The 21,039-nt window shown below is 40.9% G+C and overlaps 1 protein-coding gene across 4 annotated transcripts in view; it reads left to right on the top strand.

The window, feature by feature from the left end:
• aopep (aminopeptidase O (putative)) overlaps nt 1-21,039 on the top strand; it is a 91,754-nt gene that overhangs the window by 62,055 nt on the left and 8,660 nt on the right. For all 4 annotated transcript variants that reach the window (XM_085425814.1, XM_085425816.1, XM_085425817.1 and 1 more), the window contains 3 exons: nt 11,635-11,751; nt 17,845-17,931; nt 18,021-18,169. In XM_085425814.1, the coding sequence (XP_085281940.1) occupies nt 11,635-11,751; nt 17,845-17,931; nt 18,021-18,161 (345 nt within the window). In that variant the 3' untranslated portion in view covers nt 18,162-18,169. The remainder of the gene's footprint in view (nt 1-11,634; nt 11,752-17,844; nt 17,932-18,020; nt 18,170-21,039) is intronic.

Here is a 21,039-nt window from a genome sequence, read left to right on the forward strand (position 1 = left end):
ATCATGTGGTTTATAGAATTGTAAAAAACAAAAAAAAAACAAAAAAAACCAGGGTGTCTTCTATCTGTTAATTTTGCCTAACCCACAGTTTTAAAAATATTTCATTCACACAGGACAAGGAAAAGCTGAAGATCATCACAATTAAGAATTTGGAACAAGGGGCCTGCTGGGAATTATGGACATTTTTAGGTCTGGTTTTAGCTCTTGAAATGTTCTCATAACAAAATGTCACAGACACCGTCGATTCTTGCCCTGTTAAGAAGTAATAAATGCAATAAAACAGTAGAAGAAAAATACTCAAAAACAAAACAATAATTTTGTTGACATGTCAAGGTACCAAAAAAACCCTGCCGGGGGATGACAGGACTCACAGTTTGAATCTTTTCAATGCTCTTGTACTGTCTAGTATTTACAGTCAGATACAGATAAATATTCCTCTCCCAGTCTGTCATATATTGCAAAGCTGAGTGTGATATCATAATAGGAAAAAAGACGGGTTGTTGTGTAAGTTAATCTCTCCTCTTTCTGTTGCGTCTTCCTTCATTCTCTAATATCTTTTCCCCCTTTTGTGTCTGTATGTGTGCGTGTGTGTATCTGGCTCTTTGTGGATGCGCATGACTCCACAGCTGTGTGTGTCTGTCTGTCTGTCTGGGCAGCAGATATCTGGGTTTAGTCCATCCCACATACCTCTGTCAGCTCAGACTGCTTCAACCTACCAAGCCCAGAGTTCACTCATGAGACAACACGCATATGCAGTATACTCCACACATACACACAGATACACAGGCAAGCCACAGGCAAGTTTCTCAGCTCGCACACAAACAAAAAGACACACTGAGACTTAAACTTTGAGCCACAAGAGGATTCATACAGTCTCTTCCTGAACATGACCTTTCCTTTTGATTGGTCTGGCAACATTAGCCTCACTGCTGCCGCTCCTTTGTTTTTGACTATGTCTGGCAGACACCTCCCATTTATCGCCCACTGTGTTTTCTTTTCCACTATGTTTTCCTTTCCCCTATCCTGTTTTTAATCTAGATTTCTCAGTGTATCTTTCAACAAGAGTTGATGCTGTCACTCCAAACTGGAGGTCATTGCTGATGCATGTTTGTGTTTTACCCTTATTATTGTTGTCATCTGAGTAAACCTAGCTTGAGTAGAGTCCTATCTGCCAGTGTGGGTTTGTGTGCATGCTTTTGCCTTCACTGTGTATGCTGACATTTAGAAACCTAACCACATCCAAAATGGCGTGGTGGAACTCTGTTGCACAAGCCGACAAAAGTGCTTTGACCCATTTGCTTTTGTTACTGTGCCCTGTTAACCCCTGTAATTATTATAATTTAGAACAGAAACCACCACTGATATTTATCTGCCAAATCCATTATATGAAAATGGATTTTATTTTATTTTTTTATAAATACTACCCCGGTGGTAATATTTAACCACACCCCATAGGCTGCTCTCACCCTCCAAGTATAGTGCTAAAACAAATGAGATAAGGAAATTAAACTGAGGCTATTTCCAGCCTTTGTCACAATTCATGCATTTATACTTAATGCCTTTAAAGAGAGTGCAGTTTGAAATTTGTGAGGTATTTGAATTGTATTTGTGTCGAGCATCTGGGACGAATCAAATGCTTCAGCTAAAATCTAGCATGTTGATGATTAAATCAAAAAAGTTGCAAGACACTTACTTAATAAGTGCTGGTATCAGATAAAGTTGACATCAGCTCTTATTTGGTAAGTTTAAGGCTTTTTTGTGAACTGCCAGCACGAGTAAATGTTTATATTCAAATTGTGTATAATTTAACAACCTTGTTATTGGAATTTACATATTAAAGGAAAAATCTGCTGTGTATGTGTGTGTCTCTGAAGAATTCACTGTGACTTCTAGGTGTCTGACAGGCATGTATTTTAACTTGTAGATCCACTCGAATTATTTAGACAGGGATAAAATAGTTTGTAGAGCTCTGTTTTAAGTTGCAGAAATCTGTTGCACTGATTTGAAAGAATTATCTGGCTTTGGATATGCATAAAACATTAGTTGAAAGGATCAACTCAAAGTTATGTTGGTATTGTCATTGGATTTGGTGATAAAAATATAGACTATCATCAGGCTTATGCTCTGTCTGCTTTCATAAGAGTTTGTCTCCCATCACTTTGTCCTTGTGTAGCTGCACAAAAAAGCCTATATGCCTCTGTTCTCCACAATCCCTTTCTCCTCACCTCTCTCTTTGTCTAAGCTGACGTCCAGCTGTTTGGTTGTGTCACTGTTGTACAATTGCTACAGAATCCCCCCCCCCCCCTAACACACAAACAGCGGTCCTTTTGTTCTTGCTCTGTTTGAAAGGCCTCTCTCTTTCAAAGGCATACGGGTGGTGCAGGGGCAACACACTCAGCAGCCACCACCGAGACCTGGATTCGGTCTCCTGTTGTAACTGTGACTAGTTGTTTGGGGCACCTGCTTGTAGGTGCGTTGGAGCTAAGGTTGCTTGTTATAACCTTCTGAGAAATGTAATTCTTGTGGCACACTGGGGAGTAGGCTATTGCCTTTCTCTGCCTTCCCAGATTAGCAGTAGCACACTAGGTAGTAAGGACTGTCCCACAGGGGAATTGAGCTTTGCAAAATTGAAGAGAAAAAAGAAGAAAAAAAAAAGGTTGTGCTGATAAGAAAGAAGCCAGGTCTGAATTGTTTGAGGAGTTGTTTCTCTGTCCATCAGAACTTAAACAGAGGATTGTGGGAGGAGGAGGAACAGTAAGAGGGAGGCATCCACTGGAGACAGTTAGATTTGCAGCTTGCGTCAAAGCACAAAGTGCCAGAGATTAATTAAACTTCTCCCTGTTTTGGAGGTGTGTGCATGTGTGAATAAGTATGAGTCAGGGTGGTGATGAGTAGGAGAGAAAACATCTTAATTGCCTTCATCATCAGTGCCAAATTGCAGGAACATAGAATTTTACATAACAAACGCCCCACCTTCTGCAGCGCACAAAGAAAGAACAAAGTGCTGAGGCAGAGATGGAAAACCATCTAAAGAGCAGCAAAGTACACACCTCAATGCATGCTTGTGTATACTTGCACACTCATTTTGTGCAGGTGTTTTCTTTTTTATGTTGTTGGTGCATGTGCTGCTGATTCCCCACTGAGTCCCTCCCTACTTACAGGTCCACTGTGTGTGGTTTTTAAGCTTAACCCGTCAGTCGCAACCCCGTTGTGACCTCATGCTGCTTTTTGATTGGCCTGAGATTGTGAACTTGAGGCCAAGAAAGAAGACGAAGGGGGTGGGGGGGGGGGGGGGGGGGGACAGGCAGCTACCCACCCTAACAGCAAGCTGCTGATTAAACATACTTGAAAAGTGATTCATTTACATAATCATGTATGTACATAAGCTGGGTTAAACGTTGGGGATTTAGGGTCGAGAACACAGGCTGAGTGCAGAGTGTATAATAAAGCTGCTCTTTGTATACGCCCTCAAAATTGATTCCAGCACATTTGACTGAGAGAACCTAATTTCGGCACATAGGCTTGTTTGTTTTCTAAATGAGCTTTTCATTCTCGTTCTCACAACGGTGAATATCCCTGACCCTTTGCGTGCTGTCAGCCCATATTTGTGTAGGGAGATAAATGAACAAAATAATTGATTTCAGCAGCTATTGTACTGTGAGGATAAAGCTTCTTCCCCTATATCTGTCCCTCAAAAGCCCTCTATATGTTTTGACCCCCTGAACGATTGCAACAGTAACTCACACAAACGCATGCATATATACTGCCTCATTCCAGCATCTGTAGCTATTCCGGTTTTTTGATTAGGCTGGTTTCCAATTTGGAAAGACAAAGAATGAGGGATATTAATGATTAAATTACAGATAGACAGGCACAGTTGTAGGTCATCACCGAGGTCATCAGTCTGTGACCGGCACTATCTGTGAGATCATCACCATGCTGTAGCAACAGCAGGTGTGACATCATTTGAGGAGATGATAGAATAGAGGATGGCTCCATTGCACAAGTTGAAAGGGCAGCATGTGACTCATAGATAACCTTTTAGTATCTCCTGTGCGTGTGTGTGTGGACTTCAATCCATTACCCAAAATTGCTTTACAAAACCTATGTCATCAGACCCTTTTGTAATGTCTTTTTGGACCTTGTGAACCCACAAGATTGCAGTATTATATCCTCACAGTGAATGAATTTATTTTTCTCGAGCCACTTATCATATTTATAGGGTCATCTCAATATTGCTGCACCTTCAGCTAAAGTCTCCCACACTTGTTCCACACCAGCACAGACTTACCACTATTGTGTAACAGGGACCTTTTGCTAATAAGTGATCATGTGATGTTACAATTAAATAAAACGTTTCTTTCTGGGGAAGGTAGTAAGAGTCGGTAGGAGTACACATTGAGAAGCAAAAACTGATTAAACAGTTAAAGTAAAGCAGCGGTTCAGAGATTTCAGAGAAGCGGTTGAAAACGTTCCAAAAAGTACCCAAGACATAGAAAGTTTCTTTCAAATTATTTGGTTTTGGTTATTTTCTTGCCTTTTGATTAGTATTTTATTCTCGGCCATCTGCCCTGTTTTTTTTATGTTTTTTTTCTCCTGCACATTTTAATTTCGTGCAGCTGTATAGAGCAGTTACGAGCTAATTAATAGTGTAAGTGTGTGTGATGCTGTTTATGCTGTCATGTCTGTTGAGAGAACTTTAACAGCTGCTTGGTGTACTGTTCCTCTATCAAGCTCAGTCCTGCCACTATGGTTTGAGCAGATGTACATTTGGGCCTTTAAATCAACTGTTAAAAAAAATAGGCAAAAAGAGATAAAAGAAGCAAGGAGGAGCTTTAATTGAAGGAGCCAGACACATAGTTTGGAGCTCTGAAAGAAAGAGTGAAAGGCAGTTGGTATGGAGACAGGGAGCAGACAGTCATGGAGACAGAGGCAGAGGGAGAAAGAAAGGGAGGTGATCTGAGTAAAAGAAAGAGTGAAACCTTAGTACCTGAGTCGTGGGTTGAGGCCTTTAGCTGCTGGTGCCAGAATGTGTTTTTACGAGCCTGCGGTCAGACAGACATAAAAGGCAGCCGAGCGGCTGAATGGCATCACACACGCACGTGCATGCATACACATGATTCAATGGCCTCTTAGAAATCACAGTTTGGTTTTATAATGTCACAGTTAGTCAATGTCTCCAACCCCCATAATGCAATGTGACTGAACAAGCAGCACATTCTCCCCTGTGGTACTGAGGTAGGTAGGGACGGAACTGAGGGGAAGTAATGGAGGAAAAGAAAGCATTTGTGTTAGTTCAGATCAAACTTTATTTAATATGGGACAAAATCACAAGTCAGAAATTTGATTTAAGAGACTTTATGATCTTCACATCACACAACTTTCTTTATGTTGAGGATATGGAACACCCCCCAGAGCGGGGAGCAAGTCTTCAAGAATTTGTGGTCAACGGCAATGAGACAGAATCAGTCTGCTATAAATTTCTGCTTAATGGGTTGGCAATTACACGCAGTTTGTGATAATGTTGCTATTAACTGAGAAACATTAGTGAAAATCAGAAGTATCTTGCAGTCTGCTGGAAATCCATTGCTGTCCTTCTTTAACTTAAGAATGGGGAAAATTCCCTCCATAATCCCTTATTTCTACAGTCTCGCTAGGAAAAACATTGGTTGCAACCGTGTGCAGTAAACTTGCAAATGGTTGCTTCGAAGACAGTGATCGGGTCTGCAATTACTCGCAGTCAGTTGCCAGTTTCAAAGCAACTTGGGTACATCAAGATGGTGATAAAATGTTAATGACATATATTAATTCTAATGAACGTACATGTGTCTAACGTGCAGTTTATTTTAATATTGTAATTAACTTTGATAAATTGAAGGCAATAGATGGAAAAATTCTATCTTTTGCCAACTATTGTAAATTCCTTGCTGTTTACATACACAGAAATTCAAAGGAGCAGCTTAAATTCTGCCCAAACTTCATAAATTTGAAACAGAAATAATCAGAACGCAACCAACTGGCAACCATTTGAGTCCCTTATTACAAAGAGTCTCTGCAGCACAAACAGACTCAGATTTATTGTGACGTGCTGGCAATCTGTTTTAGACGGCAGTTATTTGAAAACCTTCGCCAATCTGTCTGAAAGTAATTACAGTCAGTCAAACCACAATCGTTTGGAGATTGGTTGCCTCCTACCAGGCAACCTGTGCAATTTCCTTGCAATTAAAAGCGGTTCCAAATGCGAAAAAAATTCAATGCAATCACCATTTTTTTTCCCCTAGATGTGAGGAGGTTTCCACTGTAGTGGGAGTGAGCCATATAGGGACAAAAGAAACAGAAGGGCATCAGAGGAGGTCGGATACCTGGTTGGACAGGTTTATTGTGCAATATGTGTTATGAACAACATATCTGTCCAACCAGGAAGAGTTAGAAGATATGCTGAGCATTATAGTAAAGTTGCAGTTAGAAAAAGAATATCAGTACTCCTAAACTGATACTCTTACTACACAAGATTTGACAAGAAACAACACAATCTGTAAAAAGTGTTAGTTATAATCCGTACCCTATCAACAATAGTTAGTTTAGCCTTGAAAGATAACTTCATAGAGGAATTACAACAAAACGGAAACAAAAAAGGAACAACTTTTCAGTAGTGCCTGGCTATAACTGATTTTTTATTTGTTTACATAGCTTGAGATGATTTGATCTACCACATTTTTTCCGTTTTGCAGGCTTTAATTTTAGTATAAAGTAATTCAGGATGTAGGACGTCTGTTTTGTCTGTCGTCTCCTTTCTGTTGTTTGCCTTTGTTTCCTGTAACCGTTGCTGTCGTCATTCCCCTTTTTATTTTTATTTACAGTTGTAATTGGTTGCACGCGTCTTATAATGGAGTGGAAGCAAAAAACACACCAAATAATAAAGTGCTAAAAAAAAAAAGGATATAGAAATAGAAGCATTTTTAAAAATTCAAATCAGAAAGCAGAAACGTGGGCGAAAGCAGGGATGATTCACCCACCAGGGGTTACTTGAGGTTATTGCAGTAATGTGATTGTAAATGGTGATTGGCTGCTTGAGCTAAGGAGAATAAAAGAGGTAGAGATCCTGACCTGATTTAACACAGAAGATGTAAAGGTTATATTAATGTTTTGAATCTATTTGTGCATGCATAAAGGCTGCAGAAAATTGACATGGGCTCGCTGTCCTATGTACTGTACAGAACAAGAGTCCTGTTGCCATGGAAATGCTGAACAAGTGATGGATTGTTAGATAGGCACAGAAAGGATTTAAGATTTACCTTTTCTTAAAAGAAAAAAAAATCATTATTTTTGTTTAGTTTTTCACAATTTTAAAGAAGGAGATGCAGTGGAGTCAGCTGCCCCTCGTTATCGCTCCTTATGGTGATCAGTATTAAGGATAGAAATCCCACAATAAAGCTTCTGTTGAGCTTCACGTGATTTTGTGCTGTGCAAATGTGTTACACCGCAGCAGTAGTATGACTAATACAAGTCCCATAGTCCTATACACCCACACGTATGTACTGACACACACGCACACAAAATGTAGCTGCTTCTTTCTTTTGACTCTCAATTACTCTCAAACTCTAATTTTCTCCAACTCTTCCCGCTCTTATAGGAATACATGCACACAACTGTATATATACACACACACTCGCACCTACACACAAGGCAATATATACCTTATTTCATTTATAGTTTGGGGTGGATATCATATCCTGTGTCTCATTGAGCTGTCAGTCACTGAGGCAAACAGTGTATATTTGCGCATACATGCGCTCACCTGGGTGCGTGTGTCATTGTGTATGTGGATGAATGTGTGCGTTTGTGCATCTGAGAGGGAGCGACTGTGAACTGTGTCCCTCCTGACATTCCTTAATTTTAACAGACAGCATGGGAATGTAATGCTTCTTTAATTTGGTCAAATTCTTCTGTGTGTGTGTGTGTGTGTGTGTGTGTGTGTGTGTGTGTGTGTGTGTGTGTGTGTGTGTGTGTGTGTGTGTGTGTGTGTGGTGAACTTTTCACACAAATCATTGCGCTAGAGAGGGATATGTTTCCCCCGTCAGTGGGGTTTTCAGCACTGTACTATTAAGTGCTATTGTTAGGTACCAATGACCTAGCGAGAGTGTGTGTGTGTGTGTGTTTGCTTTCTTCTATTAGCTGTTTGTGTTGGTGTGCCATTCTCTACCCATTAATAAGGGAGTACTCATCCGTAGAGTTCACCTTTTACCCACAACCGGTCTTTCTCTTCCTCTCTTTCATCCACTAACACACATGTCCACGCTCAGGCTGCCCTGAAGTCAGAATTTCGTAAAAGCCCAGCAGTACAGCAGTTCTCAATCCATAATCCATATTTTAACATGAAACATAAAAGCGGATTAAACGCTTACCAAATTCTTATTATTTATCACATCATTGTGATAACATTAATGAGACCTTTTATATACATTTACATAATGTTATGTAAGTTGTACAGTCAGTCCTACAGGCGTAGGAGGAGACAACATTGTGAATAAGTGCTATATCACTCACTTCAGATTTCCACCTGATACAGGCTTCTCAGGTTTGCTGATGGATGCTGCAAGGCTTAAAAGAAAATGAGTTAAAGCAAGTTGAGCAAGTAGCTACTCTTAACCAGGGGTTCCCATATCTCATATTTAAAAAGTCAGCATTTATTAAAGTATCAACACTTTAACATCACAGAAGGTTTTGGGTTTTTATTAAGCTACTTAGAAATGCTGTATATTCATGTTTCTTCCACTGCTCAACCAGTGCAATATGTAAAATATCCACCGACAATTTGTTGTCTTACTTTTGCATAATTGTTGGTTATCGCAAACCCCAGAATGAAATTGACAGGTTTTACAAATCTTTAAAATTTATACATTTTCACAAAGACCACAGTCATGTGGACAAACGATGCAAATCTGGTTTCCCTGTTTTAAAATAACTCGGTACACAACCACATACCTCAAATACAAGCAAAATATACACTTCAGGATAAATTGTATAAGCCACAAACAACCCACCTTTTTCTTATGTTGCACCAACGTGAATGCAGCGTAGGTGTGTGGGAATTTTTTTGGTTTAAATTACACAAACCAATATGAAATGTTCCCTACTAACCAGAACCTTTTAGACCAAATAAATACCTGCCCACAGAAGAAAAATAAATAGCCTTTTTTTAACCAGTGAACGTTCCCTGTCATTTTTTTCTGGCTTTAATTCAAGTCATTCAGTTAATTTTTTTTTCTTTACAGACGGATCAGTGGGGGAAAAAAATGGTCATGACTTTTTTCCCCCATAAGTCCCCCCCAAAAAATAATGACCAAAAAACAGTGGACCTAATCCTCTTCTGTAACTACCCCATCTAAAAGAGTCCTTGTAATTTAAAAAGTTTCCTTTTGTTTCTAACTTTAAAAATTTTCCACCCAATTAAGTATCCACCGTTTTAAAAAAAGGATTTGAATAAATAAATAAAATGCTTGAGGTAGGGAACTTGGCAAAAATGTGGATTTAGTATGGAATTGATTAGGAATTTAGGAGTTTTAAAGTTTTTAGTTGTAGAAGTAAGGATCCCTACCCAAGTAATCATGGGCTAACTAATTATGCACATAATAAGGTTTTAAAAAAGTGCAGTATTCTCCTCTGAAGAACAGACAGAAGGAGTATAAAGTAGCTTAAGTATTTTAGTTTGTTTGTGTTTTTGTTGATGTATGCTCGATAGTGTTGGTGTGGTGTGATGGTAACTTCACCATGGAGATGACAACTGATGAGGGAGACGATCGTGTTTCAATGTGTACAGTGTCTGTGTGCGCGCGTGCGTGTGTGAGGGTAATAATAACAATGTAAGTTGGTTTGTAATGTACCATCACTGACCAGGAATTTGCTTTTGGAGACACTGTTGCAGACATATTGATTACCACCATGGCAACACAAATATATACAACACACAACAGGCTTTCACAGTCACCGCAGAGGGATGTGAGGAGAGAAAGAGTTAGAGAGAGAAAGACAAAGAAAGAGCTTGCTCCTCACTTTTTAAAGGGAAGGGTAGGAGAGTGAGAAGGATCATGGGTGGGCCCCAAAGAGACTCTTTAGAGATGGAGACGGCACTTTAGAAAACACTCAGCCTTCACAAATTGGAGGGAGGAGGGATGAGGAGCGAGGAGAGTCAATAGAGGGTGAAGAGAAAGACTGGATATCAGATTTTCCACAGAGCTGGATGATCGTCAGTATTTGTGTGTGTGTAGCAGCGATAGTAATGTTTGATTTGAATGTTTTCCAGCTTGAGTCTGAGTGTTATTCCCTCAGCCTCAACAGGTACATGCTAAAGTACTTCCTGGTTTTAGATCAGGTATTTCCCAGCAGCACTAAGGAGGTTGTTTACCATAAATAGCTTTCAACAGACTGCACAAATGTAGCTATTCATCATGCATTTGCTGGCTGCGTTCACCTCAATAGAAAGAGGTAATCGTATCCAGAAAGAGCAGAATGTAGCTTTCTCCTCTGTGTCACTTTCTCTTCACTTCCACGCACCCTGCCTCTCTCAGTTGCGCATGCACGCACGCACACACACACACACACACACACACACACACACACACACACACACACACACACACACACACACACACACACACACACTCACAGCCACTTCATACTTATTTTCACATTAGTCTCTGCGGGGCCTTCAGCCATTAATTGTGTCCCAGACTGGGACCACAGAAGAAGTGTGGCCGGTAGTGCTGGGTGTATCCAAGAGAGAGGCAAGCAAGGCTGGGCACAGCTGTCTCCGGAGGAGGAAGCCACTCTCTCATATCGTTGCCCACATCCATCCTCAGAATACTCATCTAAACTCACTGTCCCTGAAGATGGCAATCACAAGAAGAAAATAGATTGTTTCCTTCAGGTCTACCTCAGGATAACACAAGCAATATATGCACGATTAGGAAGCAGCAGTCAGGCATCTAGTTTTTCCTGAAAACCTTTTAGTCTGTGACATTGATACAGTGGGGGATTTCACTGCAGTCTCGCAGCCTACGAGCAGAAACGTTGTCAAAGATGCCCCCCCCCCCCCCCCCCCCCCCGCCCAAAAGTGTGTTCCTGAACAGTGCTCCTCTGAGTTTCTCTCCAATAGAACAATATCAAAAAAGACAACTTAATTTCTTTGCCCTAATATTTTCCGTTCATCTGTCTTTTGCCTATTCTGTAATATTTCCCAGCTGTACAAGATTCACTTGATTTACCATATTTATTTAATTACCACTTCAGCTGTTTTATTATTCCACCATTTCCTCTGTTTGAAAGGCGGCATTAATTGCCTGACTTTTATTGATGTATTTTTTTTTTTTTCATCAAAGCTTTCATTTCACGGAGGAGAAAATCTAACTCGCGGAAAATAATGCAAATGTGCTTATGTGTGGGTGCACAGGATCCAACATGTAAATGATTCAGCTAGTCTTGATAATTTTTGCAAGTTTGGTAATTTGAAGCTGCTGGTGTAAGGAAAATGTGAGTTTTCCCACCCCTTGTATTATTTAATAATGCCTCAATATGTTTTATGAGGCTGGCTAGATTAGTCAGAGCTATTAATATCATAAACCGTTGTCTCCTCAGCTGACGTCGGACCAGCTAGTGATGCTTCTGGAGCTTCTGTTGGAGGAATCGGAGTTAAGCGTGGCATCACTTCGTGCTCTGCAGAGAACCTACAGTCTGCAGAATCAGGACGCTGAGGTAAGACCACACACTCGCTTATTCACTCATACAAACGCAGACACATGCTCAGACAAGTGAGCATATTCACCCAACATTTACAATCCCCTCCGATAATAAAAGTAGCTTTCCTCTCCGTGCACATCTTAAAGCATGGCACTTAGTAATGTGTTGTAAATTCTGTTGTAAGAGCTCTCTTCTTTACAGCAGCCATTACTGACTAAATCCCACAAGTATTTGCTTCATTTTTTAATGTTGAACAAAGTTCCTTAATGGTACTGTTAACAGTGTTTGCCTGTGTGTGTGTGTGTGTGTGTGTGTGTGTGTATGTGTGCATACTTTTCACTGTTTGTACTCTCTGGCTATGTGTGTATGTATGTGTGTGCGGATGATCAAGTGCTTCCTCTCAGTACAGGAGCGCTGTGAAAACACAGCTGTGCCCGAGCCTGTAAACTGTCCACGCTGACTTCCATCATTAACACATGGCCTCTCTTGAAAAGAAAAATTTGATACATATTTAGGTTTTTTTTACGAGTTATTATTAGTTATATGAGCTGTTTTGTTGGGGCGGTAATGTATATAATGGAGCTCAGATGTTCTGTTATATAGAGGCTGCTCAATTGTGGTGCGTTTCCACTCATTTACTTGCTGGAATCTGAAATCATAAAGGCGTGATTTTCCCTAGCAGGTCCACGTAGCAAGCAGTGTGTTGGAAGCTGGAAACATTCCTTAGGGATTTTGGTCCATATTGACATGATAGCATCACACAGTTGCTGCAGATTTGTTGGCTGCAAATCCATGATGTGAAACCACATCCCAAAGGTGCTCTATAGGATTGAGATCTGGTGACTGTGTTGGTCATTTGAGTGCAGTGAACTGATTATCTTGTTCAAGAAACCAGTTTGAGATGAGCTGAAGTTTGTGAAATGGTGCATTATCCTGCTGGATACACTGTCTTCACGAAAGAATGGACATGATCAGCAACAGTACTCAGGTAGAATGAGGAATTTAAGCAATGCTGAGCTGGTACTAAGGGGACTGAAGGGTGCCAAGAAAATCACCCACAACATTACACCACCAGCATCAGCCTGAATTATTGATACAAGGCAGGATGGAATCATACTTTCATGTTGTTTATACCAAATTCTGGCCTTACTTTCCAAATGTTGCAGAAGAATTTGAGTGTTTTATTTTTTAAGCTTCTGTTGTCCAGACATGAGTGGCACCAGTTGTAGTCTTCTGCTGCTGTAGCACATCTGCTTCAAGGTTTGATGTGTTGTGGCATGCTCTTTTGCATACCTTGATTGTAACGAGTGTTTATTTGAGTTACTGTTGTCTTCCTGGGCATTCTCCTCTGACCTTTGGCATCAACAAGGCATTATTGTCCATATTTTCAGTTTTTCAACCCTGGAGATGGTTATGTGGGAAAATCCCAGTAGAATATATTTCACTCACTAATCTAGCCAGCCTCAAACATTTCTGAAATATACCGTGTTCAAAGTCCCTTAAATCACTTTTCTTCCCCATTCTAATGCTTGGTTTGATTTTCAGCAGCTTATGTTGACCATGTCTACTCAGTCAATATGACCTACACCCCAATATTTCCAAGATAAAGCTGGAAATAAATGGAAAAGGATTTGTGAAATTTGGATGAAAACTTAAAAGCTCCATCTGAGACCCATTAAACTCATCTTTATTTAGTAGGTTGCAGAGGTAATGTGAGGATTTGAATGTGGTTGTAAATGGAGCATTGCTCAGTCTACATTCTTCAGCTGCAAGTAGGTGGAGGGCGCGGCAACATCTGCTGCACAAATAAAAAAAAGTCAAAAACTTCTGTTAAGCTTAAAAGAAAGGTAGTCTTTGGTTCCTTTCTTGACCTTTCTGATTTTCAATTTAAACTTTAGCAGGTGATCTTAACCTACATGCCTAAATACATTGTAGTTGCTGCCATGTGATTAGGCAGTTAGATATTTGTATTGATGAACATGTGAATAGGTGTACCTAGATGCATTCAATCAGAATTCTCAACTGGCACTACCCCCCAAGTCAGGCTTCCAACTCGGAAAGTCGGAGCAGCCCCGCCACCCTCACTTATTCATCCAAGATGATGGCAGTACATGTAAACATTAGTAAAACTGTAAAAACTCTAGACTTCTACTGATATATATTTGTGACTGGCAAAGCTGACTAAGCCATATGCAGGGCTAGGCTCGATTGTGCTGTGTTGCTAGTGATAAGTAGCTGTATCTTGCTACCAAACAAATCCTGTTTTTCATTAGTTTTCTGATGTTCCTTTGGAACACATTCAAATCGGGAGTGATGTCACTTCCAGCTCCGACATCCGACTTCCGAGGCAAATGGAACGCAGTAAAAGTGGGTGTATTTCAGTAACTCGTCTGTAGTTCATTGTCTTATTTTCACTTCTAGTAATCCACCTCGTGGTCTCAGTCTGAGGTCACTGTGTTTGGCCTTGAGTCCAGCTTTTTACACGTACACCTCTTTAGTCAGACTTCCTGGCAGATGAAAGTAGATTCCCATCTGCAATTTCCAGGAAAAAAAAACTTTAAGTGTTTGCTAAAAATACGCAGGGCCATTACGCACATAGTCATGCATGGAAAAACACTCACCTACATACACACACACACACACACACACACACACACACACACACACACACACACACACACACACACACACACACACACACTCACTCACACAAGCATACCTGCACACACCTGTCTGAAGGCAATGGGCCAGTCCTAATGTCAGTAATCTCATTCAGAAGAGGTTAATCACCTACGTCTCTCCATATAAACGTGCCCATTTATTCTCTCTGTCCAGAGGTCTTTTTTCCCCCCCTTACTTTTTCTGTCCTCTTCTCACGCAGCTTTGCATTGTCTGCTGCCACTTTCATCGCAGAGGATTGATGATTGATCTGTTTAAAATAAATACAGGACTGAGTGCAGTCGAGCCCTCTGCAGCTCTTCAGTGTTTACCTGATGTAGAAAGAGCTTTTCAGAGTGAATGAATATTGGGTGATATGAATAGCTGTTATGACTTCTAAAAAGGCCGTTAGTAATGCCGTGGCTCTGAATGCATTGTGAAACAACTGATTGATCACTTGAAGATAGACGTGTATTATCAGCCCTTAGCAGCCTATAGTAAACCCCCAGCTGTTCCTCTTATATAGCAGCATGACACTACATGTTATATATGTAACACAGAGGGCGGTCGAACAAAGTTTCACACAGTCAAAGTGGAGTGAAGTTCACATGAGATGCTGCACAAAGCAACAGAAGACTAAAAGGTCTGGACTAAAGGTGCTTTCAAGACTGGCATGCAAACTTGAGTTTCCGTGTGTGTGTGATTTGCGTAAGCATGTACACAATAGTGAAAGGAAATACGTGGCTGACCACTGGTGTGCGTGCTGTCGGAATGCTTTGTCTATGGCGTCAGTGACCATGAATATGTGTGCGAGTGTGTCTGTGAGCTGGGGCATGTGTTTGCATGTATGAGACCAAGTGCGTGGCCCTCTTCCTTTCATATGAGCCTCATGTGACGTGAGATCCCTTGTTGTGTATTGTTAGACTTATTGGTGCAGAGCTTTTGCACACCTGAGTCACATGCAAACCTTAAAAAACACAGTTTCTACACTCCGTACAGACAGGAGATAATACAACAGTGAGGCTGAAAATCTGCACAAGCTTACTGTGTTCCCACACAGGAAATTGATAAGGAATTGTTCAAGTGCTCTTATGAAGAATGGTATCAGTCTTAATGAGATCGATCCTTACCTGTGTGATGCTACATGAGCACATGAACATGCAATTCAATTGCGCCACAGTGCACATGCACATATGGAGCATTATCTGAGACTATAACTGGCCTTATTGTGCAAGCGTGATGCTAGGATTAGGTTTACTGCAGTCACTGGAGACTTCACCAAACCACATCAAGAACTGGGAACATGCGGAGCCGAGTAGAGGAGACAACAGAACAAGGCAAAAGAGTTATTACCAAGGGTCATCTAAAAAGAAGTAAATCTCAAGTTTATTTGTGCGCTTTAATCCAAAGGACTTCAAAGGACTTCACTGGCTCATATTAGACTGGAAACAAAAAACAGCTCCTCAAATGGGCAAAAAAAAGCCCACCCCAGTTTCAAAAATAAAAACCTAGGGGAGGGAAATTCCTTGTAGACTTAATAGATGCCACTGGGCAAACAACATAAATAAAGCGTAATGGTTAAAGTAGTATAAAAAAAATGATAAAAAGGCAAAGATTTACAAAGAAAAGAGATAAATGGATAGTTCATTAAGTTTTTATTTTGTCGTTAGAAAACCAGATCCCACTCACATACACAGTTACACTAGCTTTACCAAAAGGTCTCCTAATAGCAGCTCTAAGGTTCTCTTGTATACATTTGTCTCATCCCCTTGCTTCATTTTTATGGAACTGGTATAAAATTTGGGAAAATCCTTCGTGAAGAAAGAGAATATTTCCCAAAATGCTGGTATGCAGTATGAGCATTCGCATCTTTGCTCCATGCGTGTTTTTGTGTGAGACGTGAAAGTTTGTTCATTGTGATAAGAGCGCACACACAGACGCTGTTCCTCGGTTGTGAGGAGGATTTGGGGGGGAGAGGGGAGGTTTGCAGTAATAAATGAAGGAATGTCACTGTGTAATTGCATGTGCTGTCAGAGAGAGGGGCCCAGCGAGAGGAAACGGGAGGGGAAGAAAAAAAAAGGAGGGTAAGGAGAGGTGCACCAGGCAGCTGCTCTGCCCCCGGGCTCTCCCCAGGAATGTAACCCAGCACGGGGAACAGCTGCCGGGGCTACGCAGGCCAGAAGGGCAGGGCTGGCACCAGAGGCTACACATGCTGTACACGCTCATGCACGCACACCCACCAATGCAGACGCACGCAGACGTTCCAGTGCGGGGTAGAAGAGCATTACTCTTAATTTGCTTTCTGCTCTGGGATTCTCACTGTCTTCCAGAATAAAGCTGAAAATAAATGGAAAAGGATTTTAAAAATCTGGATGAAAGAGCAACTTCAAAGCCCCATCTGAGACCTGTTTAACTCATCTTTATTTAGTCTGTTGCAGAGGTAATGTGAGGATTTGAATGTGGTTGTAAATAGAGCATTGCTCCGACTCCATTCTTAAGCTGCACAAGTAGGTGGAGGCCAGGGCCACATTTGCACAAGCAAACCAAAAACTCCTATTAAGAGTGTGACTGCTTAAAAAAAAGGTAGAGTCTATTGGTTCTTTTCTAGAATACACTATCTCAAAATGAATATCTGTACTGCTCCTTTAGAAATGCCCAAAGCCTGAGGTGTTGAAATAGAATCAATCTCCAGAAATCCCACGCTTGGTCACTGTACTGCCCAAAGGACCAGTTTATCATCCTGAGTGTGCTGAGATAGTTATGGAGAAGACTGAAACACCCACAAAAAAATCAGCCAGGGGAAACTGTCAGGCTTTAAAGTAGCGACAGTTCTTTAAAACATTTTTCATCCACATTTCCTTTTTCAAATCGCTCTTCTGTCTCTTTTATCATCTGTGTCTGCCTGTATATCCATACACGCACTTGCTGCAGATCCATGCACGGTCGCACATGTTCACGTGCACGCTCGGAGCAGATGATGAAGGATGATGGCTGAGGCAGGGACAGAGCCAGTCTCTGATCTCTCCTGTAACCGCGGCAACAGAGCTCCTATTGATCCTCTGGAAGAAAGGCCAAGCGTTAGCTTCCATGCGCACACAAGTGCACACATGCACGCGTTCAGTAGAAATACACCTCGACACACACGCACATGTGGAATTAAATCAAACTTTTTAATTTTTACTTGAACTTTAGACTGTTTCGGAAAGAAAATCATCTCAGTCTTCTTAAATATTAAATATATTAAACGTCCGATTGTGGATGACTCAGTCCACAGGCTCCCAGCTTGAGCTGTTTTGGTTAATCGCATGTTTGAATTCACTGGCTACAAGCAGGAAAATATATCTGTCAAAGTGGTGAATGCAAAAAAAAACAAACTACAATAAGATGTGTTTAGGAGTCAGTTGTTCCTCAAAATCATTACTGTGTACAATCTTCTGTCTTGGTTTGCAGGTCCGACATCGCTGGTGTGAACTTGTGGTCAAACACGCGTACGCTCAGGCTTACGGAGATGTGGAGCACTTTCTGATTCATGACCAAGTAAATACGCACAGCTGTGAAGCCTTTATCTGATTCAACCTGAGAAAAATTAAACTAAATAAACAGTTTTTTGTGTATGTGTGCTCCAGGCCATGGGTGTGTATCTGTACGGGGAGCTGATGGTTCAGGAGGACCCTGAGCAGCAGGCTCTGGCGCGTCACTGCCTCTCACTAGTCCAGGGAGAGATGGACCAATCGGCACGCAGAGTGGTGGAGGAGATGGTCCTATAACAGCAGAGGTGATGTCTTATTTTCAGTTCTTCATTCCAAATGCTGTCAAACATATTGGCTTTTATTTTTATGAATGCTGTTGTTCTGAGATAAAGTATGTAATAAATTTAACCTGACTGAAAACTTTCCGACAGCATAATTAGTTTTCCTTTTTCATCTTCTTTTTTTGCTCTCATTATTGCATAATTGGTTTCTCCTCAACTCAGAGGAATTCTGGTTTAATCGTAATTTTAGTGGCTTTCACTGGCACAGAATGGTGGGAATTCTCCAAACAAGCCAAATAAGAAATATAAACTATATTTGCTTAGGTTTATAAAATAAGATTACAAGTTACCCGCTCAGGGATTTGGTGGCTTTTTATTTGGAGCTCAGACTGCAACAGGATGCTTTAATAGCTTGGTGAGTTTCTTGAACCATACACGGGAAAAAGAACCAGTAATCAATACTTTGTTATCTTTTGAAGTTTTAAAATATTTCTCGGCTACAAAGCCACTATCTTTATCTCATAGTTGACCTTCTAGCCTGAAATGGAGTCTGTAAAAGAAAGCTTTGTATTGAATTGATCCTGATTCCATCTACCCCAGCGGACAGTCCGCACTTGAGTCACTTGGCTACTTTTACTGCACATTCCTTCCTGAGCTTATTGAGTGTGTATGCACATGTGTGTTTGTACATTTAGAATGGGGCCTTTTCCGTGGTTTCACAGCAGCGCCGTCAGGATGTGTTTGTCAGAGAAGGAATTTGGGAATGTGTTCCTCAAACAAATGAGAGGGAAGACAGAAAAAAAGAGAGAGAGGGGGAACGGGTCAGTGAGCATTTTCTGATGGGCTCAGGATGGTCTCTACTCGATGTGGAGGCATTTTCATACTGTTGACCCTGAAATTCCTCCTGCGTGTACGTGTGTGTGTGTATGCAGAACCACAACTGTCAACCACTGGGCTTTTGGATGACTCCGTACAGTGAGGGGTGCATTGGTCTGACTCTAAATGAAGGAGAGAGGAAAAAATGGTTTAGTGAGAGAAAGAAGGAAGAGAAGGAGCAGAAGAGAGGACAGGGCTCTTTGAAGCTGCTGATCTTTTCATAACAGTCCTGTTATTACTGACATTAATAATGAATAATGAGACGAGGCAATTAAGTGGATCTAGGGTTGACAGTTGAAGTAAAGCAACCCAACTATTCTTCAAAATATTATTAGAGTGCTGTAGTATGTTATGAATAGTGTTATAAAATCTTATTAACTTTCAAGCGAAATACCCTGAGATTATAGCTTTACTTTTAAAAGTGCAAATAACTGAACTGAATTGAAGTTATGGCCACAAGGACACAAGATATTATTTTGCTACTGTTTTTAAAAGGCATGAAAAGCTGGATCGTGAAAAAGTAATTCTTTGTGAAAATTTGTTCAATTTTTACTCAAAATAGCAGCTTATCTGTTTTAGCGAACTTGTCAGTGTTGTCAGGCTACAACTAATACTAGATGTTTTCTTAAAAACCGTATGGTCTGTGGTTGCTCCCATAGCTCGGTTGGCAAAGAACGAGACCCGTGTGTTGAAGCCAAGTCTTTACTCCTTGAGTCTAGACTAGCGATCCTTTTTCTCCATGGCATTTCCTCTCCAGCAAAGACATCAGAAGCCAGTCAGAAAACAGTCGATTTACTGGTCGATCTACGCCCTTAGCTTCACCTGGTCACGAACTGTGTGGGTAGTGACTGCAAGAATGAGATTGTGGATACAAGCGGTGGAAGTAAGCTTTCTCAGAAGGGTGCCTGCGTCCTCCCTAGGAAATAAGGTGAGGAGCTCAGTCCTTGGGGAGGGACTCCAAATTGAAGGAGCATCTAATTAGGTTGCATCTTGGGTGAGGTGCTCTGTCCTACCTGGAAAGAACCCCAGGGTAGACCCAGGACATGCTGAAGAGAGTATATCTCCTGCCTAGCTTGGGAATGCCTCGGTGTTCCCCTAGGACCGACCCCAGATGAGCAGCAGAAAGTGGAGGGAAGCAATAAGCAAATTAAAATAAAAAATATTAAATATAAATTAAATAGTTTGTTAAAAGCTTAAAAATCTCAACAATCTTCTAATTAGTGGGATTGCAATCCAATGGATTGAGAGAGATCCATTATAATTTTGGAGAAAAGTATAAACTAAGTGACCCATTTTAATACAGAAACAATGACCCCCCCCCCACACACACACACACACACACACACACACCTCGAGGGCCACTCACAGTTTTTACACCAAGTTGATGAGTTATGGTTTTGACTTCATAAGCTGTTTCTCTGGAGGTGGCCCTGAGGGAAGTTTTGCACAACTGCTGCTTAACTGACACAGGTGTCAACAGGTGCTGATAGCTGACAAGCTAGGATCTATTTGGATTTCATCATCTGATTGGAAGATTTGAATCTCCTCTTGCTCTCATTCTGATTGGAGGACACTTCTGATAGTTTTTCTTTGCAAAAACTTCTCAGTCTGTGTCTCAGCCAAGCGACTGAATCTGATTATAGAGCCAACGTGATTATCAGAATCAGAATCAGAATCAGAATACTTTATTGATCCCTGGGGGAAATTATTTTTTGTTACAGTGCTCCATTTTAAACCAACATTAAGACAAGACAGACAATACGCTAACTAAGAATAGTACAATATATACATATATATACATACATACATACATAAGTCACTTATAAATAAATATTTGGAAAAGAAACATGTGTAGCTGTAGCAGCAAACAGTGTGTTAAGTGGATGCGTTGTACAGGGAGATGGCCACAGGCAGGAATGATTTCCTGTGTCGTTCAGTGGTGCTTTTCGGTAATCTCAGTCTCTCACTGAACGTGCTCCTGTGACTGACCAACATGTCATGGAGTGGGTGGGAGGTGT

The sequence above is a fragment of the Rhamphochromis longiceps genome, linkage group LG12 (assembly GCF_057381845.1).
Source record: "Rhamphochromis longiceps isolate RC_006_pf linkage group LG12, R_longiceps_female_GT1.1, whole genome shotgun sequence".
NCBI lineage: Eukaryota > Metazoa > Chordata > Actinopteri > Cichliformes > Cichlidae > Rhamphochromis > Rhamphochromis longiceps.